The 27,834-nt window shown below is 39.0% G+C and overlaps 1 protein-coding gene across 1 annotated transcript in view; it reads left to right on the plus strand.

The window, feature by feature from the left end:
• The window catches only part of CYB5R4 (cytochrome b5 reductase 4), an 82,993-nt gene that overhangs the window by 11,345 nt on the left and 43,814 nt on the right, over positions 1-27,834 (plus strand). The window contains exons 3-4 of the mRNA XM_082669216.1: positions 14,422-14,522; positions 19,406-19,487. Of these exons, the coding sequence (XP_082525342.1) occupies positions 14,422-14,522; positions 19,406-19,487 (183 nt within the window). The remainder of the gene's footprint in view (positions 1-14,421; positions 14,523-19,405; positions 19,488-27,834) is intronic.

The following is a 27,834-nucleotide window of genomic DNA, read 5'->3' on the forward strand; positions in this document are numbered from 1 at the left end:
TAGTGATAGACCCTTTTTCATTCCTAATATTGATAGTCTTTGGTTTTTTTGTTTTTTTTCTTTATCAGTCTTACCAGAAGTTTATCAGTCTTAACTTTTGGCTTTGATTTTCTCTGTTCCTTGTCCATTTTCTATTCACTGATTTCTACTCTTGTTACTGGGGAGGTGACTGTTTTAATTTCTCTTCTTCAACATTGGCATCTATACTTCTGTGGTGATAATTTGCTTGCAATTACTCTTGTTATAGTCTTAGTTAATGTCTGAATTACCTGGTAGCAGGAAACTCAGTGTTGGGATTTTTATCTCAATTTACATTTTAGCTGTTGCCATTATCTTTTTACCAGAGGTTTTTGCTCACTTATTATCCAGTCACATAATTCTCAGATTTTTAATTAAAATCACATATATAGCTCAGTATTCTTTATAAGAAGTGTTTTCTGTTTTTAAACAGCAGGTTGATGATGTGTGAGATCTGTGCTATGTGCTAAGTGTTTACTTTTCCCGACAAACCTATGAAGTAGGTATTCTGCTTCACAGATGAAGGCACGGAAGCTTAGCGAATCCTCATTTTCCAAATGATGAAACTGCAGCTGAGAAAGTGTATTAGTGGGGACTCATGGATGTAAGTGTTAGAAACTCCAGCCTAACTTGGATTAAGCAGAAGGCTAAAAAGTTACAGGTGGAGCTGACTTGAGGAGAGGATTGGTACAGGGGCTCAGGTGGTGTCCTCAGGATCTGCTTTCGCACTGTCTGTCAGTTTCCCTTCTGGGCTTGCTCCATTTTAGGACTAACTCTTCACAGCAGCAAGATGACCACAGCAACTGTAACCCCAGTTCTTTTCAGGTTCTCTTCCTTTTATCTAATAACTAAAAGAAAAGCCTTGGAATTGGCTCCGATTGGCACAGTTTTGATCATGTTCTCGTTGCTGGAATTGTAGTTCTATTTAGGGGGAAATGGTGTACTTAATCACTTAAACCTAGGTCACAAGTTCATCCTGTAGCCTAGAGAGGGGCCACAGTGAAGAGTCAGGGAGGAGGATGTGACTCCTTGAAGAAAAACTGCTGCTGTTGCTGGAAGGGGAGTGGACACTGGGTAGGGAAAACATTAATGCCCGCTACAGAGCATAGAGTAACTTGCCAAAGCCATAGCTGATGAGAGTAGAGCCAGTATTTTAACCTAGGCAACCTGATTCTAAGCTGTTATGCTTAAACTACACTGTACTGCTTCCTGTTTTATCATATTCAACTCTAGATTGGATCCTGGCCTAGCCTTTATGCGTAACTCACTTTGAGTGCCATTCGTGAATTAATTTATTATGAAATTACGATGGAGTGCCTGTTACTTGTAGCTCTTCCCTTGTGCTAAATAGCATTGCTAATTAACAGTCATACAGGATAGCCTTCCAAGGCAATTTTTATTTTTAGTAATTTAATGAAATAATAGCTTTTGCTTTCTGTGTGACTTTGTGTGTAGTTGTCATTCATAAAAAATAGAGACTATAGGTTTTAACTTTCTCTATATTGGTTCACTCATTTATTAATCAGTATTTCTTGGGGTCTACTATGTTTCATGCATGATAACAGGTTCTGGGGAGTGACATGGAAATTTAAAACAGAGCTGGCCCCTGCTCATGGAATTCACAATCTGGCAGGGAACACAAAGTGTTACTCAAGTCTGAGGAGTATTGTGAAGGAGAGGTCTGCTGTGCTAAGAGTGAAGATTCCAGGAGATTGAGTAGAGATGAAAGGTAAATGGGCATTAACCAGGCAGAGAGTAAGGGGAACTATATTACAGGTTCCGGAAAAAGCACGTGCGAAGTCTAGGTGGTGTGATTGTGTGAGAGAAAGAGCGCAAGTGCAACACATAGGTGTTCACTGTGAATATGAGGAGCTTCAAGTTAGTGATACCTGTATTCTTTCTTCTCAGTTTCTTGTATTGGAAAGTCAAAGACATCATTCTTTCTAAGGCACACTCTTTTCTAAGGCTTGACCCTTTATGTGCTCTTATCAGTCCTCCTCCAGCGTCTTCTGTGACCTCAGGTAGTTGTTTATCCTACATTGTTGAAACACCCTCAGTTCTTTCCTTTCTTTCTTCCAACAGCTTCTTCCTTTCAGTCTTCTCATTTTTTCTGGTCCTCTTGGACTTTGCTTCTTCCCCTGGACTTTCTTCCTCAGTATTTGATGTATGTCCTCTGTTAGAACATCTATAATGTTTTTGGGCCATTTCTTCTATTTTTGTCTTTTTATTTAAATTGAGTTTCAGGGTATCACTATGCAGCTTCTCTCCCTACCCCTAGCATCTAGTACAGGGCATGGCTCATGGGCAGTGTTCAGTAAATATCCTTTGAATCACATGTAGGACTTTTAAACCACATATGGTAGGGATATTTTAATGTTTTCACAAAACAGTGACCAGTTGAGGGACTTTCATTTTTGCTGTTTCCAGGTTACATTGCTCTTAGAGTTGCTCTTAGAGTTAGGGAATATATCAATTCCTTAATCAAGAAGTTTGTTATTTCTGGACAGTTTTCTGATATATACTCATGGGCAGTTATTCATTTCTGAGCTCATAGAATGTGAGCTGCCGCCTGATGGGGGTCCTATGTTCTCTCCCTTGTACAGCTTCACATTTCCTTTTGCAGACTTTGCACGCTGTAGGGGTTAAGCAAATATTGGAGATTTCTTCAGGGCCATTTTTTGCCATTAATATTTTCAATTAAACCTTTTATTTTGAAAAAGCTTCAGACTTTCAAAAAAAGTTGCAAAAGTGATGCCGTGAACTCTAGAAACCCTTCACATGGCTAGATTCACCTATTGTTGACATAGTCATCATTATATTTTAATGAATCCATTTTATCTTCACTACTAACTTATTCTTTATACCTTTTTGTTATCTTTGTTTTAGTCATTGCTGTAAGGGTTTATGATACACAATTTAAATTTATCACAGTCTACCTTCAAATAATATTATACCATTTTACATACAGTGTAAGAATATACTTCCATTTCCTTCTCCAGCGTCTTGTGCTATTATTCATTCCGCATATGCTATAAATCCTGCGACATGTTACTGTTTTTGCTTTAGACAGTCACTTATCTTTTAAAGAGATTAAGAAAATGAAAAAAATTACCCACATTTTTACCATATTCAGTGCTTGGTATATTTTTGTGTTGATCCAGATTTCCCTTAAAGAACATTTCTTGCACTACAGATTTGCTGGCAATGAATTCTCAGCTTTTGTTCATCTGAAAACATCTTTATTTTGCCTTCATTTTGAGTATACATTATAATTGGGTATAAAATTCTAGGTTGACAGTTTATTTTCCTCAGCGCTTTAAAAATGTCACTCCATCTTCTAGTTTGCATAGATGAGAACTCTGTTGTCATTTTTTTTTTGAGGTACACGGGCCTCTCACTGTTGTGGCCTCTCCCGTTGCGGAGCACAGGCTCCGGATGCGCAGGCTCAGCAGCCATGGCTCACGGGCCCAGCCGCTCCGCGGCATGTGGGATCCTCCTGGACCGGGGCACGAACCCGTGTCCCCTGCATTGGCAGGCGGACTCTCAACAGCTGCACCACCAGGGAAGCCCTTGTTGTCATTCTTAATTGTTTTCCTGTAGAATGTAAGGCTTCTTTCTTCTCTGACTGCCTTTAAAATTTTACTTTGCTTTTCAGCAGTTTGACTATGATGTGGTTTTCCTTTTATTTTTTCTGCTTGGGGTTCTCTAAATTAACTTTAGGAAGTTTTGGGCCATTATCTCTTCAAATACTTCTACTCTTCTTTTGGGATTCCAGTTCCATATACGTTAGCCTGTATTGTTCCACAGCTCTTAGATGCACCATTCTGTTTTTTCACTCATTTTTTTCTTTGTGTTTCAGTTTGATCATTTTTGTTGACTTTTCTACAAGTTTACTTATTTTTTCCTCTATTGTGTCTAGTCTGCTGATTAACTCATCAGAGGAATTCTTCATTCTGATATCATGTTTTTCATTTTTTGTGTTTTCATTAGGCTTCTTTGTATAGCTTTCATCTCTGTGCTGAAATTTCCCGTTTATTAAGTGTCAACCTTATTTTCTACTAGATCTTTTAATATATTAATTAGAGTTATTTTAATGTATCTGTCCTATAAGTTCCAGTATATGCACCATCTCTAAGTCTGGTTGTATTGCTGTTTTTCTCTGTTGACAGTGGGTTTTAACATTTTGAAAAATGTGTCTTTCAATTTTTTGATTGTGTGTTACACATTGAATATAGATGAACAGTAGAACTTGAGGTGTTTATACTCAGAGATGGTACACTTTTGGATGTGAGGGTGATCTGGCTGCGACATCTGTCACCCCATTGATCACCAGGGTTGATTCGGCTGACCTGGATGGCTAGGCGGGTCTCCCCTTCCTCCCTCACCACTCCATGTGCATCCCTCTTGAAGCTGCATGCTTGGTTGAAGAGGATGACCTTGCCCGATAGAGGGGGACTGTTCTTCCGTCAAGGGTATATGAGTAGCTGCGCTCCCCTGCTAGAACCTGCAAACAAGCTCTCAGGGTCATTTGTAGGAGAACGTAGGGTAGTCAAGCTTCCAGTACTCCACACACATCCAAATGAGCTGCTGCATGTGGCAGTCTGCCTTTCTTTAACAGAAGGAAAAAAAAAAAAGAAATGGTACACTTTTTCTGGCAATTAGGTTGAGTCAGCTTAGTTAGTAGTTGATCTGGGTTTGGGGTGGTTGTTATTGTTATCATTGGTGCACCACTGACTTCAGATTCCTCCAGCAGTAGGTTACTGCTACCTTGTTTTTGATGCGGGACCTTAGTGTTGGAGGATTTTTTCATTGTCCCTGTTCTACTCTTCTTAACTGACAGCTTGCCCTATATACTTGCATAGGGTCTCTCACCATGTTCTTGCCCCTCTCCCAGTGGCAGACTGCTCTTACTTGTTGTTTGATGTAAGACTTGTGGTGGTAGAAGGGGTTTTGCAGTTTTCCTGTTTCAGCCTCAGTCTTAGGCAGGTCCTGTTACCTGAGCCCCATGGGCTGAGCTTTCTCAGTGATCCTGTCACTTTCGCACTGCCTCTTACTCAGTGCAGGGTTTAGAATGCAGGCAGATTTCTTGCCCGTGGCAGCTGAACTTTACCTTATATCAGGAGGGGAGGAGGAGGACGGGGCAGAGGGCATGGGGTGTGAACAATTACTCTGCCTGCCTTCCAGTCCTAGAAGTCATCTTTCATATCAGCGTAGGATCTCAGCCTGAGTGGGTTTTCTGTCCCTCCTCTAGTGTTTAGCTTACATTTGCCTAATGTCAATGTAGAGTGAAGGAGGATGTGTGTTTCCTGCCCTATCCAGCAGCAGCTAACCTTTGCCTGATATCAGTGCAGGGACTTGAGGGTGGGAGGCTTTACTAGCCCTTCCCAGCAACAGACTGCGTTTGCCGCGTGTCAGGGTTGATCTGCAACATGGGTGAATTTCTTGCTCCTTCCTCAGCAGTAGCTGATCCCCACCTTGTACTCCTGCAGGCCCAAAGTATAGATGGCCTTTTCTCGGTACTCCTGCTCTACCCTCAAGTCTTGGAGCAGGTACTACACACCTGGACCACCTATGGACCTTTCTCAGGTCTGCCCTGCTCACGCTATTTCCCATGAGCATCTCATGAGGTGCAAGACTATGAAAAAAGAATTGACTGCATGCAGAATCCCTTTGTATCTGAGCCTCTCAGCGTTCTAAATTGGCACTAGTGCACACTGGGCCCTAAAAGAGTTTGTTAAAATTTCCGTTGTTTTATAGCAACATCTCTTTTGCTTGTGCTCTGTCAAAGGTGAAGTGGTTCATATGTCCCATTTCCTCAGAGGGGCTTGTCACTCTGGAATTTAGATATTTGGTTGCCTTACCATGTCACCTCACTGATGGACTCAGAAACTTGCAGCGTTTTGGGACTTCACTGGTGGCGCAGTGGTTAAGAATCTGCCTGCCAATGCAGGGGACACAGGTTCGAGCCCTGGTCCGGGAAGACCTCACATGCCATGCAGTTACGGAAGCCCGCGTGCCTAGAGCCCGTGCTCCACAACAAGGGAAGCCACCGTGATGAGAAGCCCGCGCACCACAAAGAAGAGTAGCCCCAGCTCGCGGCAACTAGAGAAAGTCTGCGCGCAGCAAGGAAGACCCAACACAGCCAAAAATAAATAAATAAAATAAATAAATTTATATATAAAAAAAAATCCTCAAAAAAACTTACAGTGTTTTTGGATTATCTGGCTTTTTTCTTTTTGTTAAGGGTGGGAGCAATTTTTTCTTGTGGCTTTCTACTTCTTAAGTTCATCATTATACCTGTTTTTTTTTCTTTTCCCAGCCATGCCGCTCAGCTTGCAGATCTTAGTTCCCCGACCAGAGAATGAACCTGGGCCCTCAGCAGTGAAATCGCGGAGTCCTAACCACTGGACTGCCAGGGAATTCCCCATCATTACATCTTAATTAATCTTTGCAGCTGGCTTGTTTCGGAAAATAGGAAATAACTCAAAGCATAAGGACATATTTGGGGTTTTTTTCCGGGTAACTAATAGCAAGGCAGTTCAGTGTTGGTAGCTGTCATTGGTAGCCCTAAGGCACAGGCAAACAGAGGGAAATGATCCCACGGAATAGGAAAGAGTGGGGTAGTCGGAAAACTGATCTTTTAAAGATAGGGTGTCTTGTTTATTACTGGTGTAAGTTGTAAACCCAGTTTAAGAATAGTAAACGTGTCCGGTGCTAGTAATGTTTGGTCATTATTCTTTCTAGGAGAAGTTTGTGGATTTTTTTCAAAATACTCAGAGTGTAACTGACTGCTCAGGCTGTTGGTTAATTTTTCATGCTTTCACAGGTCAGTTTACTTTTAATGAAACTTAAATGTCAGGGCTCTTTTTCCTAATACTAATAATGTAACATAAGATGACCTTTGATAATTATGGCCAGTCAACCTTCTGAAGTGCTTGGAGGCCTTTATTACATTCCATTTAAATTTTCCTGGGCAAAATGAGGCATTCAGACCAGATTCTTTTAGCTCTTTTGTTAATTAGACTGGTCATCATTGAAGTCGTTTGGTGCAGTTTGAAGCTCTAAGTTATATTCAGGACAGTTGCTGTCTGGTTCTCATTTCTCTGAGGTAGCGCTGGTCTCATTTCTAGTCTTTTTTTTTTTCCTCTTAAAAACTGTGCACCAGAGCTTGGCAGTTAATAAGTACTTAAGATACTAATTTTAATTTTAGAGACTTTTGTCAAATGTTCTGCCTCTTCATAGTGAGGTTGATGGCCCAGAAAGGTGAATGGAAGTTCCACGTGTATGGGCAGAACATTTTTTTATGAATTGACTGGGGGCAGTGGCAGGGATCCCCACCCTACTATATGTAAATCTTTTCTTTTAGGCTACAATCTTCTAATCATCTGCAAATAACTTCTGCTGCGATGGGTGGTAGGAGGTGGATCTTAGTGTTTTGACACGTAGAGTTTTACTGCTCATTTTTAGTTCAAGCCCCTCCTCCACTAATTGCCGCTTCCCTGAGTGTAATGTGTCTCTGGTTCCTTGTCTCTAGAGAGTAAACCTACACTTCTTGTGGGTTGGGAAAGGGGCTTATTACTTGGTTGCCTTCTGCACCCTCACTTTCAGAACTACCTGGATTACTGATTACTGTACCTTTTCGGGGTTCTGCTGCACATATTGGCTTTTTTTATAGGTTCCCCTCCGATTTACACATAGGCCCTATTTTACCTTTCTTAACTCTGCTAAGTAAATTATTGCTTATCATTTGGCTTTCAGTCTTCCAGAACTTCACTGCTCTCATGTTCTCTTCTGATTTCTGTGTCTCTGTGGTTTTATGTCTTATTTATTCTTTGTAGTCATTAGGAAGATTGCAGGAATGTGAGAGGCAAATGTGTGCTTTTAATCGCGAAGTCCTGAGATACTCTATTATCCAACACCTTGCAAGCCTACATTCTATTATATTATTCTCAAATACCAAGGCCACATTTACTTTAAATCAATCATTATAAAATCCATTTATCTTTCATTAATATCTTTTCCATTTGTCTCTATTGAAATTAGCAAGATAATTGCCTAGTTTTCTAAAATATTAGGCAGAATTCTGCTCTTAGGTGTAACTGATTAACTCCTTTTGGACTAAAACTCCAGCAAATACTGACTATAAATTGAGGACAACATATTTAAAAAAAAAAAAAACCAACTATCTAAAAACACTGGTGAGCAACCAAAAGCAGACAGAAACTAGAGGGTAAGGGTCATCTATATTTAGAAGAAGGAACTGTCACTGGGTGAATTGCCGTTTCCTGTGGCATTTGACTTGAGGTCATGCCCAAGTTGGTACTGTGAAGGGTGGCTAAAATTCAGATGGAGACTCCCAGTCTTGAGTTGAAGAATTTGGCTGGCCTGAAGAACTAGATGACAGAGTTTGGGGCATTTGTACTAACTGAAAAATGAGGAAGAAAATCCAGAAAAAGAGATCCAGAGAGGGATATAAACTGTCTAAATCTTGCATACGGACAAACTCTAGGCAGCCTAACTAAGGCTAAAAGGATTGAACAGAGGTTTTAGTTTCCATTCCCCAAAGGGGAAACAGAGTTGAGAGTTTGAGTCCAGTCAAGTTAATTGCCTACTAAAACAGTCAGTACTCTTTGGAGGAATGTAACAGAATCCAGAATTTCTACAACATACTGTTTACAGTGGCCAGAATATAATCCAAAGTTTCTAGACATGCTCAAGAGAAAAGGCAGTTATTAGAGACTGACCCGGAGATGATCCGGATGTTGAATTTAGTTCACAAGGATTTTAAAGCACCTATTACAGCAATACTCAAGGAAGTAGGGAAACACAGATATATGATGAATGAACAAATAGGAGACTATAAAAAATGGGAATGTAGAACTGAGAAATACAATATATGCAGTAAAACATTTTACCAAATGGGCCTAATAGCAAACTGGACCTAACAAAAAGGAAGCTTAGTGAACTGGAAGATAGATTAATAGAAATTATCTGTAGAACAGAGAGGAAAATGACCCAAAGTAAAATGAATGGAGGCTCAGGGACCTCTGGGATAAAATAGAAATGTCTAATATATATTTATTTGGAATTCCAGAAGGAGAGGAATGGCAGAATGGAACAGAAAAATATTTGAAGAAATATTGGCCAAAATTTTTCCAAATTTGGTGAAAGACATAAAATTGTCAATTCAGAAGCTTAGCAAAACCACACATGATCAATGCAAAGAAAATCACGTAGGGACTTGATTTTCAGACTGTTGAAAGCCAAAGATAAAATCTTGAGAACAGCCAGAAGAAAAATACCTGGACGCTATAAGAAGGACTGCTGAAGAGAATAAAATAACACTATCAACTCTGAATTCTATATCTTTAAAGATACTCTAAGGATGCAGATGAAATAAAGACTTTTTTGGATAAACAAAAACTACGAATTTAGTATCAGCAGACCTATACTACAAGGAGCTCTAAAGGAAATCCATCAGGTTAAAGGGTAATGATACCAGATGGAAACTCAGATCTTTAGGAAATAGTAAATTTGTGAGGAAAGAGACAGGATTACTTTTTTTCCTCTTATCTTTTAAAAAATACATGACTTTCTAAAGCAAAACTGTAACATTGTATTGTGGGGTTACATAAAGTATTAGGGATGGAGGGTGGTAAATTGTTCTTACATGTGAAGGGGTACAACATTAACTCAAACTGGTTAAACTTAGGGATGTATATTATTCATTAATTCATTATAATTCAATGCATTATATTTTAAGTGACTGTTCTAGGGGTTACAATTCAGGTTAGGTACCCACATATGTGTAATATAATGAATTGTACAATTATAATGAATTGTAACCCCTAGAACAGTCACTTAAAATATAATGCAGATAGGTATACTAAAAAACCAATAGATAAAATGAAATTCTCAAAAAACATTTGGTTAGCCCAAAAGAAGTCAGGGAAAGAGGAATAGAGACAAAAACAGAAAACTTGGAGGAAAAAAAAAGAAAGAAGAAAACTTGGGGCTGAGGAGGGAGACTAATAAGATGGTAGCTCTGAATTCAATCACATCAGTAACTAATTTAAGTGTAAATGGACCAGTTATTCTAATTGAAAGATAAGAGATTTTCTGTGTGTGTATATGTATCAAGACCTAACTACGTGATATCTGTGAGAGATACACTTTAAATATAAAGACACAGGTTGAAACTAAATATGTAGGAAAAAGTATACTATCTAAGTAGTAAATATAGGGAATCCCCTGGTGGTCCAGTGGTTAGGACTTGGTGCTTTCCCTGCCCTGGGCCTGGGTTCAATCCTTTGTTGGGGAACTAAGATCCCGCAAGGCGTGTGGCATGGCCAAAAAAAAAACAACGGTAAATATAGTAAGATGGGGCTAGATTAATAGCAGATAAAAAACTATTACCAAAGAAAAGACTCTTACTAGCGATAAAGACATTTTATAATGTTGAAAGGGTCGTTAGGAAGACTTTATGCCTGATAACAAAGCTTCAAAATACATGAAGCAAACATTAATAGAATTGAAAGAAAAAATTCAAATCCATTACCATTGTTGTGTATTTTAACACCCTCTTCTCAGCAGTTGTTAGAACTAGATAAACATCAGCCGTAAAATAACGAAAACAATATGCAGTTTCTTTACTAAACACAAGATGGCAAAGTAGTCACAGTACTTGCAAAAATGGATCTGTGTATTTGAATACAGTGAAATATGCCATGATTTTACTATGTGAGCACACCCTTTTCCTTCATTTATTGTAGAGCCAACAAAATGAACAGTGGTGATTAGTGAAATAAACAGGAATACTGCAGTATAGTAGCATAATACTTTGTATATACATGATGACGTTAAATAAACTTTTGTTGAATTAATGTAATGTGGAGCTTTGGAGTTACATTTGTGTTTGAATTTTAAAACAAATTATTTTAAAAGCTAATTATAAAATTACCACTTTTACTTATAGCAGTAGTTCTCAAACTTTTTGGTTTTAAGATCCCTTTACTCCTTTAAAAATTACTGAGGACCCCAAAGAACTTCTGTTTATGATGGTCATATCTATTGATGTTTACCCTTCAGAAATTAAAATTGAGAAATTGAAAGAATTTAAAAAATTGATTTAAAAATAAACTCACTGTATGTTATTATAAGTAATAATATTTTCATGAAAAATAACTATATTTTCCAAAACAAAATATAGTGAGAAAGTGACATTGTTTTACATGTTGGCAAATATCTTTAATGTGTGGCTTAATAGATAACAACCATATTCTCATATCACCTTCTGCATTTAATCTTGTATACTTGTGAAAGAATTTTTTAAAAAAGGCAGGCAGGATCTTAGTATTGCTATGAAAAAGTTTTGGCCTTGGACCACCAAAAGAGTCTTGAGCTTTGCAGGAGCCCCTGGACCATACTTTGAAACTCTCTGACTTACAACATAGAACAAAGAAAAAGTGAAAAATTACTAGTTAGTGGGTGTGTGGCCTGAGCCATGGGGATGCCCTTCCCTCCTTATTAGTGGGCTGTCAGGGTTCACATATGTGGGTACCTAACCTGAAAAATTGTGGGAGCCCCATCTGGGAGCTAGATTTATAGATATAAAAGGTCCACTTGAGTCTTCCATTGTGCTGTGTCATCTAGAGCTGGGGGTTGAGAATAGTTTGAGTCATGCTGCAATCCAGTTCTCAGTTCAGTTATCTGAGATATGAGGTGTGATTCAGGTTCCACAGGTGGCAAAAGGCTTTTCCTCTCTAAGGGGAGTTGGAGTAGTGACTAAAAAAAGAGCGGTCTGGAATTGGAACCTTCACATATTGCTGCAGAGAATGGAAAACAGTTCCTCAAGAGGTTAAACATAGATTGCTGTGTGACCCAGGAAGTTCACTCCTTGGTATATACTCAACAGAAATACAAATATATGCCCACACAAAGCCATGTGCACAAATGTTCATAGCAGCATTATTCATAAAAGCTAAAAAGTGGAAACAACCGGAATGTCCCCGAGCTGATGGATGGATAACTAAAATGTAGCCCATCCATACATGAAATATTATTCAGCTGGAAAAAGGAATGAAGTACTGATACATGCAACACCGTGGATGAACCTTGAAAATAGTATACTAAGTGAGAGAAGGCAAACACAAGAGACCACAAATTGTGTGATTCCGTTTATGTGAAATGCCCGAAATATTTAAATCTAAAGAGACAGAAAGTACCTTTGTGGTTACCTGAGGCTGGAGAGGATGGGAGGAATGCTACCTGAAGAATGTTTCTGCATGTTGTTAAATTGTACTATATGTTATGTGGTCCATGGCCTCTGTATAGGGACTCAGATCTTTGCAATATCAATATCAAAAACTCGAAGGGAGACTTCTGCCTTTAAATAACTAATGAGTCTCTGTTTGTTTGTTCCATTTTAGTACTTTTTAAGATCTGGTAATGAGACCACTGTAACTAGTATCTCCTTTGGCCTTAGCTGCTAGGAAGTTCAGGACCACATTTAATTGCTCAATCATAGTAAAACTGTTAGCTAGGCTAGGCAACTGGTATATTTTCTTTTCTTTTACACGTTTCAGTGTGTGTTTTTAAAATTTGTACGCACAAACTTACACAAACTTAAAGTTAATGTATTACTGTAAGGTGCCCATAGTCTTTATCAGTAGCAGTTGGGATTTAAATTACAACAAATAAAAATATACGTGAAAAACCAGAGGCAGCGTTTGCCAAGATGGAAGAGTTCTTTGTGTGTAAAATGGCAACATTAGTTTTCAGATTATACGTGGAATGATATTGATCCTTGAACTAAGCTTTTCAACGAGCAGTTTTAAACTACACGTTGTATCTTTAAAAGCCTATTGGGAATAATTCTGATCCTAATCATTACTTCAGACATTTGTGGTCTGTGGAATTTGGAGCATTAAACAATAGCAAAAATTCCTTCTAAATTTGGTGGGGAAAGGTGAATGGGGAAGGAGAGACAGGGGAACTCTGCCAGTTGTTTTTTTTTTTTTTCTTTTCCTGACTTTTTTGGAGGACTGCTGGAAGGTTTTGTGAATTTACTTCTTTTTGTGAATTGCCTTTAAGCAATTTTATAAAGAAACCTGGACTGCTTGGTTATTTTCCAAAATTAAACTGGTGGAAAAATTACAGTACCTTTCTTGAGTCTGAAATTCAACTACTTTCCTTCCAAGATTATTATATAGGATGAACATTTTAAATTATCTGAGGTTATTTAAATTCATGGAAGTCATTACATAAGGAATAGTCCTGCATATAAGAAAACCAGTTGTCCTCCTTGCACTCTTGAGGAGTCTTGAGGGCTGGATTTGTCTGCTCTCTAGTTTACTACAAGTGAAGGATTAAAAAGGAATTCACTTCCTTGGGTAGACTATTCATTGAGCTATTCTATATTTCTTGTTCCCTATTCCTTCTTCTTAAAAAATAAAAACATAGTTAAATATATGAACAGATAAAGTAAATATTGGGGAAGATGAAAGGATTATTAAGATCTAAATAATAATCTTGGTTCCTTGGGCAACTGCAGAGAAGAATTGTGCTTGCTTTTGCAGACTGTGCCTCAGTGGCCCAGTCACCATCTCAGCCTTTGCTGAGATGATCAACATATGCGTGACAGCTCCATTCTTTTTCATCAGATTCTCCTGCCAGGGCAGTAGAGGACGATGAAGTGGTAATATGAGAGAGAGAGGTGGGGGCAGAGAGAACTGTTAAATATTATATATGGTGTTTCATTATTTCTTTGCCTTAGGAGGCAGTTCTCTATAGGTCTTTGCGCACTTGCATAGCTTGCGAGCAGACGCGCCGACTGTCATTGTTCTAGGCAGTCTTTTCAGGGATGTTTGCGTAGTGCACAACCTTAGATGGTAGAGCGAGTGTCTCCCTCTAGAGCAAAGGACAGCTTTGCTTACTGTTCAGTATAATAGAGATCATGTCTCCCTCCAGAGCAAAGGGCCAGGTGTATTTACTGCCCTTCAGAAAATGTTCGAGCTTCCTAAGCTCAAGGTTGCTCTTCCGTCATGAAGCACATTGAGTTTACAGGTGTTATCTGGCCCTCTTCACATAGCTCTGTGGGAATTGGGGTTCAGGGAACTCATGCAGATGCTGATATTCTAGTTACCTCTACTGATATAAGTACTAAGCTCTCCTTTGTTTCTAACCTGGGAGTCTCGTGTTTTCTGTCAGGACCCATGAAACTGGCAGGCTAACTTGTTAGCTTGCAAGTATGGTGAAATCTCAGACCCCTCATATTCTTAATATTTCTAAATAATGGTTTGTTAAATGGAATGTATTTGGAAAAATTTATTGAAACATCGATTTCTAATTTGTGCAGTTTGTTAGAAGTTCATTTAGGGTGTTATTTCTCCTTATTTGATGTAGGGTTTGTTTATAATGTCAGCCCGTACATGGAGTATCACCCTGGTGGAGAAGAGGAACTTATGAGTGCAGCGGGATCAGATGGTACTGACCTTTTTGACCAGGTAAGGTGCTGAAAGTGACCATTCCCTCACAGTGGAAGAGTGCTCTTAGGTTCAGCAGTGCGACAGTGGTAGAAAGAAAGAAAATAGTGGCATAAATTTCAGACGTGTGGCTTAAATTTTGAAGTGTGGGAAGATGCTCATAAGTAACAACTGTTCATTTAATTTGAATTATTTTACTAACAGTTTAGAGTTGCTCTCAGATCTGTATCTGGGAGTTTACTCTTAAGTGTTTGCTGCTCCTCTGCTGGCAACTGTTTACTCAGTTTTGATCAATTTTGATAATGGTGATGACTGACTTATAGGAGGTAGTGACCATTAGAGGAAATAACAAGTCCCTTAGCTTCTTTGCTCATTTAGGGATTGTTACATAATCAGCCTGTCTTGCTGTACTAAGTCTGCATATTATGTAGAAAGATCATTAATGAATAGAAAACATATTTTTCCTAGAGATAGCAGAGATTCTGTAGTATGTGTCAAAAGATATTTAAATTAGTCACTTTTCCCCCTTATATTTATTAAAAACAATGATTAGCTCTTATACTGTTTAAAAATCATGTAGAATATGCTAATTACTATCAATTGGCTGCACTGCTATTTTGAAACAACTATCTTGAGAAGAATAGAAATTTGCCTTTGTCTCACAAATGCTTTATTTTGTATTTTAGCGATGATTAACCATGTTGTAGTACTGGATTTTTACCATCTGAGATACTTGAATCAGATTGGCTTATTTTTAGAGTTGCGTTCTGAACAAATGAAATTTGATTTCTGTTCCTCTTACCTTCTCATCCGTTGTAGGATTTATTTTTTGACCAGGATACCAGAAATACAATTTGTTTTGTATTTTAATGTACTTACGTGCATCTGCTTAAATAACCGAATCTCATTTGCTGTTAATGTTTTTCCTGGGTTGGAGAAAAGTCATTTTTACTCATTGGTGATAATAGGATTCTCCTTGGGAGGTCCTCATTGCTGATTTAAATTCCCGTTGTCATTTGATATTTGTTATTGGCTAGCCGTGCAAGCCAAATAGAAAGTTTGGGAATATTTGCCGGAAAACTTGTCTACCATACTTTTATCTGTCCTGTGTCAACTGAAAAAAAAATTCACAATGTGAGAGTTGTGGGTTAAGTTTTATTTGGGGCGAAATGAGGACTGTAGCCTGGGAGACAGCATTTCAGGTAGCTCTGAGAAACTGCTCCCAAGAGGTAGAGGGAGAGGTCGGTATTGTATGATTTTAGTGAAGCGGGGTGCATGGAGTCAGGCACACATTTTGGCAGATGCTTACGGCTAGTTACGAGGAGCAGATGTCACCTTAAATGAGCTTAGTGCTTTTCTAGACATGAGAAGATGCAGGAATTTGGGCTCATGAAACCATCTCCTGAAAATATCTAACTCTCCGAAGGCCTGTTCTGCCAATTTTTCCCAGAGTACAGAGTGCGTCATTCCTGCTCTCCACCCTGCACTCCTTTCGGGGGGTGTTGAAGGTCAGCAGCTGCAGTGGCTAGTGACTTAGGCCTTGAAGAGGCAAGATGGCAAGTACCAGTTTTTAGCTGGCACCTGTAACCTCTTGATGCTGAATGTACTCTTCCACAAGACGAGTTTCCGGTAACATCTAGCCCTGTTCATATTTCTTAGTGTTGTGCGATTATATGGACCTTATTGAAATAAGCTTGTTTTGGGGAAGTCACAAGAACTGCTATATTGTTAAATTCTTTAGCAGTTTCAACAGTACTTTTGTTGACCAAAAAAAAATGCACAACCTAAAAGTTGAGAATTATGTTTTATTTGAGGCGTTACTGAGGACTGTAGTCTGGAAACAGCCTCTCAGATAGCTCTGAGAAACTGTTCCAAAGAGGTAAGGGAGAAACCAGGATATATAGGAGCTTTTGCTGGGAAAAAACATGTAGTAGAACATCGAAACATTACTACTAATCACAAAAAGCAGGCATCTCAGTTAATTATTTTAGTGCTTTTCTGTGTATGGGAAGATGCAAGAGTCTGGGCTTGTTGAAATTGTTCCTTTAATATGCACCTTAACTCTCTAGGGCCAGTATCCTCTTTTCCTCCATGCTGAATTCCTCTTAGGCCACACCACTGGGGGCGGCTGCAGTGGCTTGATGGCTTTATGGCTGCGACATCCTTTGATTACTGAAATGTCAGGCTACACCCTTTGTCCACACTTAGTTACCAGATTGCTGCATTCCCCTTGGCTTTAATAAGACCAGAGATGTTTACTTATGACTTTTACTCACCACAGAAGTAAACAACTTGATAAAATTCTAGAAACAGTGGTGAAGTGTCTTATATCTCTAATATCTAGTATTTGAGTTGTACAAAGAATATTAAGTAATCTCTTTATCGTCAGACTTCTGTCTCTAGTTTTGATCTCACTTCTGACTTCTCGTTTCGTATTTCCAGTTGGCTGATGGGCGATTTGAAAACCTGTTGGCAATTGAACTCAGTGTGCCCTCAGATAATATCAACTCATCTTCTTCCCTTTGTTTTTTCTACTGTTTCCTGTTTCTGGAAATGGGAACTGGAAACCACTTGAGTAATCTTTACCTTCTCTCACTGTATTATTGAAGTGGTCACCTGGACCTGTGCCAGGGTCTTGGCCCAGGTCGAGATCCCTTGTCTCAGCCTGGGAGGTTCTTTTTCTGCTTGGATTCGTATAGCCAATAACAAAACCAGTGCTGAGACTGGAACAGCACAAGCTTTCTTCGGTGGCCAAAGAATGGAGAAGCAAGAACTAGTTTGCAGATCAACTTCTCAACCTGACTCAGGCTGAGACACCATATATAATAGGAAGGTTGAGGTAAAATGGAGGGAATTGAGTAGAGGGTGGGAGGAATATTCGTGACTTATCCGAGAACTGGGGGTGTGTTTGGACCAGGAGCTGAGGCAACACTCCTTTTCAGTCCCTTTCTGGGCTCTTCTGGTTGTTGTCATGGCAGTTGTCAGCTGTCATGGCGCTGGTGGGTGTGTCGCTTATAGCATGCTAATGTGTTACAGTGAGTGTGTAATGAGGCTCAAGGTCCACTGGAGTTTAGGTCTTCTGCCATTTGGGGCCGAGTTAGTTCTAACCAGTTGTTTAGAAATTTCTCTAGGAGCAGCTTCCTCCTTTTGTATTTAGGCCTGAAACTCGATAAGGGCAGTTAGTTTCCGTCTGAGGGAGGGGCAGGAGTATGGTTCTGGGGCAACAGTCTTGGTAACAAATGTGCCTCAACATCTAATCACTGGCGAACTTCTATGATGCTGTCTTTAAACATTGCACCTTTTCTGTCTTCCCACTGCCTTAGGTCAAGTCGTCATCACCCTCTCTAGCCCTAATATTTTAATACTGTCCCGGTATCTTTACCTTCAGTACCAATTTAGATAACATGACAGCTAGAATAGTATTCTTAAAGACAATCGTCTTAGCATCTTGTTCTACAAGTTTCAGAGGCTCACCAATGACAGTGTAATAAATTCAAAGTCATTATTCTGGCACTTCAGGGCCTAAAAATAATGTATCAAGGTAAATATTCTCAACATGCAACTTGCTTTGGAACTGAAGTGCTTTGAGCAAATCACCAGTTCCATGATAGACAAACCCCATACCTTTGTCTCTTTGACTATCCTTCTCCTTCATCTATCTGTTAAAATTCTACCCAACCCCATAACCCCAGAGATGGTGCTTTACACATTACTGGAGACTCCATAACTATTTGGTAAATAAAATTTCAGGTTATATTAACTAGTGTGCATTTATAAGTACATATATATTTTTTACATATTCTCTATTTTAGTGTATATTTATTTACTCAGGAACGTACATAAAGATTCTGGTATCAGTATTATTTGACCTGATTATTTAGTGATTATATAGCATGGAATAATATATTATGATTTTCCTTTACTGGTCTTTTACAATTGGACTTTTAGGTTGTTCCCAATATTTTGCTAATATAACTAGTGCTATGATGAGTATCCTGGTGCCTGCATCTTTGTGTATATGCAAATATTTTCTCAGATAAATTCCTGAATTACTGAAGGGAAGAGCTGCATATTTTAAGGCTCTTGTTATATATTGAGAAGATGCCCTCCAGAAAGGTTGTTTAAATTTAATTCCCACTAGTAATTCTGGCAACAAATACTGTCAGTTGTTTCCCTTGAAGTGACAGTCTCACTTTGTTCATTTAGAAGAAAATGTCTATCAGATACCCAAGTCTGAGTAACTAGTTTATAGGTCATTCTTTTTCTTTTGTGGGTAAATAGCCTTTCAAGAAAAAACACAGTTTAATAGGCAAATCAAACAGTTGCCTAAGTGTTTTTCCTCGCAGCAACCATCTTACTTAGCAGCAGAAGTGTTTTTGAGAACTTCCCATTTTGTCACACAGCATATAAAAAAGACCTGTAACCAAGGGTTGAGGTTTAAGAAAATTGTTTTTTCTACTTCATGAAGGATATTCTTAAATGAAAGCAACTCCCTCCAGCCCTGTGGGTCTGTGGTGGTGAGCAGTGTAATGATTGAGACCACTGCCTTGATTTGTGCTGAGATGCAAACTGGTTTACCCACCATTGCTATTTCAGCATCACTGCAAATGTCAATACAAGAAAAAGGCAAATAACATCTTAGTATTATTATGAAAGTAATCAAGACCTCGTGGGTATCTGAAAGGGCGTCAGTAACCTCCAGAGGTCTGTCCACAACACTTTGAGAACATTGTTCTAAAGTCCCTATATATGCTCCCATTTTGTCACTCCCTTGTTGGCTAATTGAATCTGCTTCTTAGTTTTTCAGAGCCGTGTAAGAATATTTAGTTTTCATCAGAAAAAAATTAGGGCATCTCATGGAGTTAGAGTCATGTTGCTTTTCTGCTATTTTTCTCCCACACCAGGTTCATCGTTGGGTCAACTATGAATCCATGCTGAAAGAATGCCTGGTTGGCAGGATGGCCGTTAAACCTGCTTTTCCTAAAGGTACGTGAAGCCAGGGCTAAACTGGCATTGATGTGTGATACACATGGACTGTCTTTTAGGTGGATTTCAGCAAATAGATTTAAAGAAATCACTAAATTGTTCTCATTTCACTGGCGCCCTGTTCTAGCCACTGTAAAGATTTTACTTTAGTTCTTTAGAATGAAACAATGATTTTACCTTAAAAATTTGGCATGTTTTGAGAGAACATTCATAGTGTGGAGAATAAGCATAATGGAAGTGAAAGAACTTTATTTACTTAGTTTTCATTAGTCTTTTATTCTCTTGTTACATAGAGTAGCTCGAACAGTTGGTTGGAAGTGACTTTTAGACTAGTTTCCTAAAATTTAATTTTTTGAATATGTAATTGTATTCACATGACTCAAAAATCAGAAAATATAAAAAGTTATACAGTAAAGTTTCCCCTCTCAGCTTTGTCTCCCATTTGCCTTGAACTTTTCCACTCCTTGACTCTTTACCATAAAAACTGATTTTAAAGTACTTTTAAAGAAACCAATTGCTTGGGACTTCCCTGGTGGTCCAGCAGTTAAGACTCTGTGCTCCCAATGCAGGGGGCCTGGGTTTGATCCCTGGTCAGGGAACTAGATCCCACACGCATGCCACAACTGAGATCCCACATGCCGCAACTAAAGATCCCATACACTGGAACGAAGATCCCACGTGCTGCAACTAAGACCTGATGCAGCCAAATAAATAAATAAATGTTAAAAAAACAAACAAACAAACAAAAAAACAATTTCTTTTCCTTCCTTCCAAACTGCCACTCAACAATCGGCATGGTGTTGGAGATCATCTCTTTCCTCCTAAGCTTCTTTTGGAAGAGCGCCCTTTGAAAAGTTTAGACAGGCAATTGGAGTAGCAGGAGTACTTTGCTTAAATCCTTTACTGTAGATGGAACTGAGTCGTTTCTTTTGAACAACTCCTGATTTTGACATCCAAATTAGGAATACATTGGCTTGTTTGAGCTGACTCTGCTACTATTTATTTAGCTCAGTGAGTTTTGTACTTCAAGGCCTTACTGTTAGAGGCCTGTGTCAGCTGTATAGAAATAGCACAGGCGTACCTAGATTTGAACCCTAGCTCCATGGCCTATTGGCTGTGCCATAAAGATGGCAGTTTCTGTCTCTGAGCCTCCAGTTTTTTCATCTGTACACATTACTCATAGGGCTAAGAATTAATGTGAGTAAATTAGCATGAATTTAACACAGGCTCAAAAAGGATTTTTTCTTTCTATTGCTATAAAACAAATAAGCAGTACACGCATACAGGCATACTTCGGAAGTATTGCAGATTCAGTTCCAGACCACTGCTATAAAGCAAATATTGCAATAAAGCAACTCACGTGAATGTTTTGGTTTCCCAGTGCACATAGAAGTTACGTTTACACCCTATTCCAGTCTATTAAATGTGCAATAGCAGTATGTCTGAAAAAACAACATACATACCTTAATTTAAAGACACTTTGTTACTGAGAAAAGCTAACCATCATCTGAGCCTTCAGAGAGTCAGTCTTTCTGCTGGTGGAGGGTCTTGCCTTGATGCTGATGGCTGCTGACTGAGCAGGGTGGTGGCTGCTGAAATTGGGGTAGCCGTGGCAACTTCTTAAGATAAGACAGCAGTGAAGTTTGCCACGTTGATTGATTCTTCCTTTCATGACGATTCTTCTGTAGAATGCAGACCTGTTTGGTAGCATTTTACCCACAGTAGAATTTCTTTCAAAATCAGTCAGTCCTCTCAAACGCTGCTGCTGCTTTATCAGCTAAGTTTCTCTACTATTCTGAATTCTTTGTTGTCATTTCAACAATCTTAACAGCATCTGCACCAGGAGTAGATTCCATCTCAGGAACCACTTTCTTTTCTCATCCATAAGAAGCAACCCCTCATCTGTTCAAGTTTTATCATGAAATTGTAGCAAGTCAGTCACATCTTCAGGCTCCACCTCTAATTCCAGTTCTCTTCCTGTTTCTACCATGACTGCAATTATTTCCTCCACTGAAGTCTTGAACCCCTCAAAGTCATCCAGGAGGGTTAGAATCAACTTCTTCCAATCTCCTGTTAATGTTGATATTTTGACCTGTTCCCATGAATCAGGAATGTTCTTGATGGCATCTAGAATAGTGACTCTTTCCAGAAGGTTTTCAATTGACTTTGCCCAGATCCATCAGAGGAGTCACTATCTGTGGGAGCTATAGCCTTACAAAATGTATTTTTTAAATAATAAGACTTGAAAGTCTAAATGACTTTTTGATCCACAGGGCGCAGAATGGATGTTATGTCAGCAGGCGTGAAAACAACATGAATCTCATTGAACATCTCCATCAGACATCCTGGGTGACCAGGTGCATTGTCAGTGAGCAGTAATATTTTGAAAGGAATCTTTCTTTTATGAGCAGTAGTTTTCAACAGTGGGGTTAAAATACTCAGTAAACCATATTATAAACAGATGTGCTTTATTATTCCATTTATAGAGCACAGGCCGGGTAGATTTAGCATAGTTCTTAAGGGCCCTAAGATTTTCAGGATGGTTAAGTGAGCCCTGGCTTCAACTTCAAGTCAGCAGCTGCATCAGACCCTAACAAGAGAGTCAGCCTGTCCTTTGAAGCATTGAAGCCAGGCATTGACTTCTCCTCTCTAGCTATCAAGGTCCTAGATGGCATCTTCTTCCAGTAGAAGGCTGTTTCATCTACACTGAAAATCTGTTGTTTAGTGTAGCCACCTTCATTAATTATCTTAGCTAGATCTTCTGGATAACATGCTACGGCTTCTACATCAGCTCTTGCTGCTTCCCTGTGAACTTCTATGTTATAGAGATGGCTTCTCTCCTTAAACTTCATGAACCAGCCTCTGCTAGCTTCACACTTTTCTTCTGTATCTTCCTCTCCTCTCTCGACCTTCATAGAATTGAAGAGATTAGGGTCTTGCTCTGAGTTAGGCTTTGGCTGAAGGGAATGTCGTGGCTGGTTTAATCTTCTATCCAGGTCACTAAAACTTTCTCCATGTCAGCAGTAAGCCTGTTTTGCTTTCCTGGAGTAGCACTTTTGATTTCCTTCAAGAATTTTCCCTTTGCATTCACACTTTGGCCGACTGTCTGGTATAAGAGGCCTAGCTTTCAGACTGTCTTGGCTTTTGACATGCCTTCCTCACTAAGCCTAATCATTTCTAGTTTTTTATTTAAAGGGAGAGTCATGGGACTCTTCCATTCACTTGAACACTTAGAGGCCATTGTAGGGTTATATTAATGGGCCTAATTTCAGATTGTTGTGTCACAGGGAATAGGCAGGCCCAAGGAGAGGAAGAGAGATGGAGAAATGGCCAGTCGATGGAGCAGTCAGATCACACATATTTATAGATTGAACTTGCAGTCTTATGTGGGTGCAGTTTGTGGTGCCTCAAAATAATTACAATGGTAACATCAGATCACTGCTCACAGATCACCGTAACAAATACAATAATGATGAAAAGGTTTGAAATATTGCCAGAATTACCAAAACGTGCCCTAGAATCAAGAAGCGAGCAAATGCGGTTGGAAAAATGGCACCAATAGACTTGCTCAATGCCGCGTTGCCCCAAACCATCAGTTTTTAAAAACGCAGTATCCGTGAAGTGCAGTAAAGCAAAGCACAATAAAAACGAGGTCTGCGTGTATACCAAGGGCAAACTAGTTTGAACTTCAGTGTCTGGCAGTTCTTCCAAACCAGTTTACTCTTGTAAACAAATCCCTTTCTTCTCTTAATTGCTCCTGAGTTCACCTATTCACTGCCAGCAGGGGCCATGTTCTTAAGGCAAGCTTCTAACTGACTAATTTTACCTCATCCTGGACATTACGTATCTTGTTTACACAGTCCGGTACTAAAGGTCATGTGCTTCTCTGTAATTCAGTGTGGTCAGAAAGTGTGCCAGCTCCTTAGGCTTCTGTGTCATAGGAGACATGAAATTAATAAAAGGATTTTTCTGGTTTCCTTCCTTCCTCCCTGGAAATGAAAGACAGATAATCTTCAGAATGTTTCATCAGATACGGCAAACACCGTTTAAAATGAGCAGATTCCACAAGGAAGTCCCCAGATATTTAATTTAAAAAAAAGGGGGGGGGGCGGTGCTAGAAGCGGCAGTCCAGGATGATAAGCTAGTTCTGATGCCTCCATTTCCCCAAAGCACTTATCAGATTCTTGGAACGTAGAGCCACATGGGAATTTTAATGGTCACATAGGAAATGGGAGACCGGATCTTGGGTCTGTAAAGGCAGGGAGTTGGAGCTGAGATCCCTGCCTATAGCTTGACTCTTGAAGTCTATATGATCAGTGAAATGGGAAGGCTTGAAAAGAAATCTGTGCAACAACAAAGGGAGATGTCAGGATAGTCTGCCTTCACCTTGTTTATGAGGTGATGGAGGAGAGGAAAGAGAAATCTCCTTTGAGAATTTGTAACCACAGTCTTGCACACGTAAGAGTTGGGAATTCAAATATATATACCACCTATGTGGTCTTAGAAACCTCAAACCGAGAAATAAAATGGTCTCCCATTACTGGTTTCCCTGCCTGCTTGGCAGATTGATGTACACGTTTTTAATGGTGGAACAAACTTTCAAGCTAAAACCCTTAAAACGCCCACAGGGACACATCACCAGTTATTAGTGTACAGTAGAAAAATTAAACAACACTTGAGGAAGCAAGTCAGCAGAAACAAAAGCAGAATTTCACCCCTTGGACTTTATTATTTGTATACAAGTAATTATAAAAATAATTATGAATAAAAATAATTATGTTTGAAGTGATTAGGAAAATAAGAATGAATTGGTAACATGAGTAAAGCAAGAGACTGCTAAAATAATCATGTAAAATTGAAAAAAAATAAAACTCCTAGAAATGAAAAATGGAGCTGGTGAGATTAAAAAGTGCATAGCATGAATAGTTAGAGTTTAGACGTAGTAGAAGAGTTGAGTGAACTGCCAGACTGAGCAGCAGACGTTGAACAGAACATGGTGCATAGAAACAAAATGATAGAAAAATATGCAAGAGACGCAGAGGATAGAGCAATAAGATCTAACACTTGTCATCAGATTTCCAGAAGGAAGTAGTAGTGAGATTGAGGAGGAGGCAACATCTGAATGGCTGAGACTTTTCCAGAATTGGTAAATCACAAATCTCAGATTTAGCAAGTTCAGCAAATCCCCAATCAAGATAAATAAAAAGAAATCCACACATAGACTATTCATGGTAAAACTGCAGAATACCAAAGACAACAGCCAGAGAGAGATAGGTTTACTAACAAACCAGTGATTAGTAAATTGACAGCTAATTTACCAGTGTAATTTACTAGCTGTTACTGCTAATTTAGTAGAACGTCAATAGGAGACAAAGAGATCAGTATCTTGGAAGTTCTGAGGGAAAACAACTGACAACCTAAAGTCATTCAGTAACAAGGATGAAATAAAGGTAGTTAAGACTAGGAAGCAAAGACAAGAACTTTACAATCAGGAAAGTTGTTGACTGCAAGTAAATGGATCGGGTTTTTGGAACAGTAGAGACTTAAGATCCAGCAAGATAACAGTCTGAACTCCAAGCTAACCAGAACTAGTAGATCATATAAAAGGGACAAAGTAACTAAAGAGAAAAGTTTAATGTGTCAAGAATGTTCATGATAATTAAAGTGAATGTTGTTTTAACAGTACCTCCTATGCCTTTCATCTACAGGCAGAGATTGATCCTTGAAGTCTGCTGGCGTGAGACTTAAGGATAGAGACTATTAGATGGGGTGACCGTGTAATTGTCCAAACTGGGGCAGATTGGAGAATGAATGGAGCCTCTATTAGTAGTTATACTGAGACAACAGGGGGCAGGCAGTAAACTGTAACTGTAGCAAACTAGAGACTATGTTCGCTCCACAACTACAGCTTCTAGATGAAATGGGAACAGAGATGTAAACAGAGATGAAGTGGGAATAGAGGATGAAAACAGATTAAGTAGGAATAGAGGATGAAAACAGAGACGAAGTGGAAACAGTAGGTGGAGACTTGCTGACATGAGGATTTATAGGGGTTTGGGGGGGGATGGATATACTGAAGAGAAATGTTATATATGGGCTTCTTTCAATACGAGATCCTTGACACCATCTTTTAGGTGGGGTGACCTGCCAGACCCCAGTGCAGGGAGGAGCCAGAAGTAGCATTTTGTAGGCATCCCCACAGCTGAGCAGTCCCGGGAGGACAGTTTTCCATTTATCTGCTGGCTTCTGGGGTAGGAGTGATATCTGGGAAGAACACAGAAGAGCTAACAGTGTCAGAATATAAACCACATAATACTAGTGGGTCCTTATCAAGAGAAGAATCAGTGGGTTTTTTATAATCCTTTGTTTAAAAAGTATTGTGGTTTGTATTGTGCTTTAGAAAGATATCAATAATGAATAAAGGGAGAAACTTCGCTTGAAAAGGTGAGCTTCAGTTACTGATTATTTATGTGGAACACTTCATTCTCTGGCAAAGATGACAAGTGTTCTTTTTGCCCTTTTTTGAGTCCTTTGCTGTCATTATTATAGCCACTGGCCACATGTGGTTGCTATTGAGTATGGAAATGCTCTCCAAATTGAGATGTGCTACAAGCGTAAAATACTGCATTTCAAGACTTAGGATGAAAAAAAGAATGTAAAATATCTAACAACTTTACATTGATTACATGTTGAAATGACAAGATTCTGGATATGTTGCATTAAGAGAAAATATATTATTAAAATTAATTTGACCTGTTTCTTTGTACATAGTTAATATGGTTATTAGAAAATTTTAAATTATATTTGTGGCTTGCATTATATTTCTTCTGGACAGCACTGTACCAGATCATAAATGCACTCTTAAAATTTTAATATATTAAATTTTTTAAATAGTCACATTTTCTTTATATATATATTTTTTATTGAAATATAGTTGATTTACAATATTGTGTTAATTTCTGCTATACAGAAAAGTGATTTAGTTATGTATATACACACACACATTCTTTTTTTTAATATTCTTTTCGATTATGATTTATCATAGGATATTGAATATAGTTCTCTGTGCTGTACAGTAGGAGCTTGTTGTTTATCCAGTTCTATATATAAAAGCTTCCATCTGCTAAACCCAACCTCCCACTCCATCCCTCCCCCACCCCCTCCCCCTTGGCAACCACCAGTCCGTTCTCTATGAGTCTTTTTCTGTTTCATAGATAGGTTCATTTGCATCATATTTGAGATTCCACACATAAGTGATATCATATGGTATTTGTCTTTCTTGTTCTGGCTTACTTAGTATGGTAATCTCTAGGTCCATCCATGTTGCTGCAAATGGCATTATTTCATTCATTTTTATGGCTGAGTAATATTCCATTGTATATACACCACATCTTCTTTATCCACTCATCTCTCGATGGATATCTAGGTTGTTTCCATGTCTTGGCTATTGTGAATAGTGCTGCTGTGAACATAGGGGTGCATGTATCTTTTTGAATTAGAGTTTTTTCCACATATATGCCCAGGAGTGGGATTGCTGGATCATATGGTAGCTCTACTGTTAGTTTTCTGAGGAACCTCCATACTGTTTTCCATAGTGGCTGCACCAGTTTACATTCCTACCCACAGTGTAGGAGGGTTCCCTTTTCTCCACATCGTCTCCTCTCCAGCATTCGTTATTTGTAGAGTTTTTAATGATGGCCATTCTGTAAAATAGTCACATTTTCTAATGGCATAGCCCAGTGTCAGGAATGTTTCTTCTTAATTTCTCATTGTTTTATCATGGTTTCTAATACTTTATGTTTTTAGTTTTCACAAGCGCTTGCTGACTATAAAGCACTTAGAACCATAGATCAGTAGAATACTTTTGAGTTGGAAGAGGGATTTAGAGCTGTTCTAACACTGTCAGTTTAAAAGGGAAGCTCCTGAGGCTTGTAGGTATATGTACTTTCCTTAAAGGCTACAGTTATTTAATAGGAGAAGCCCACCATTGAGAGAAGTCCTGGGTGCTTCCTTTTGTGAGGCAGAAAATCACCTCATTAAAGTTATCCTCTTTCAACTAATTTATTTCTCTTTGGTATATGCCAGTGGTTCAACCTGGGTTGAGTTTGCTCCCCAGTGGACATTTCGCAATGTCTGGAGATGGTTTGGTTGTCACAGCTGAACTAGATGCTACTGGCATTCCCGTGGGTAGAGGAGAGGTCAGGGGTGCTGCTAAATCCCCTACAAGGCACAGGATACACTCCCACGACGAAGAATCGTCCGGCCCCAACTGTTCCTAGTGCTGACATGGAGAAACCCTCATATATGAATTAGTTTTTTATTCTTAAAAATGATGGTATTAGTGGCA

This window comes from Grampus griseus (assembly GCF_964374135.1).
Source record: "Grampus griseus genome assembly, chromosome: 13".
Taxonomy (NCBI): Eukaryota; Metazoa; Chordata; class Mammalia; order Artiodactyla; family Delphinidae; genus Grampus; species Grampus griseus.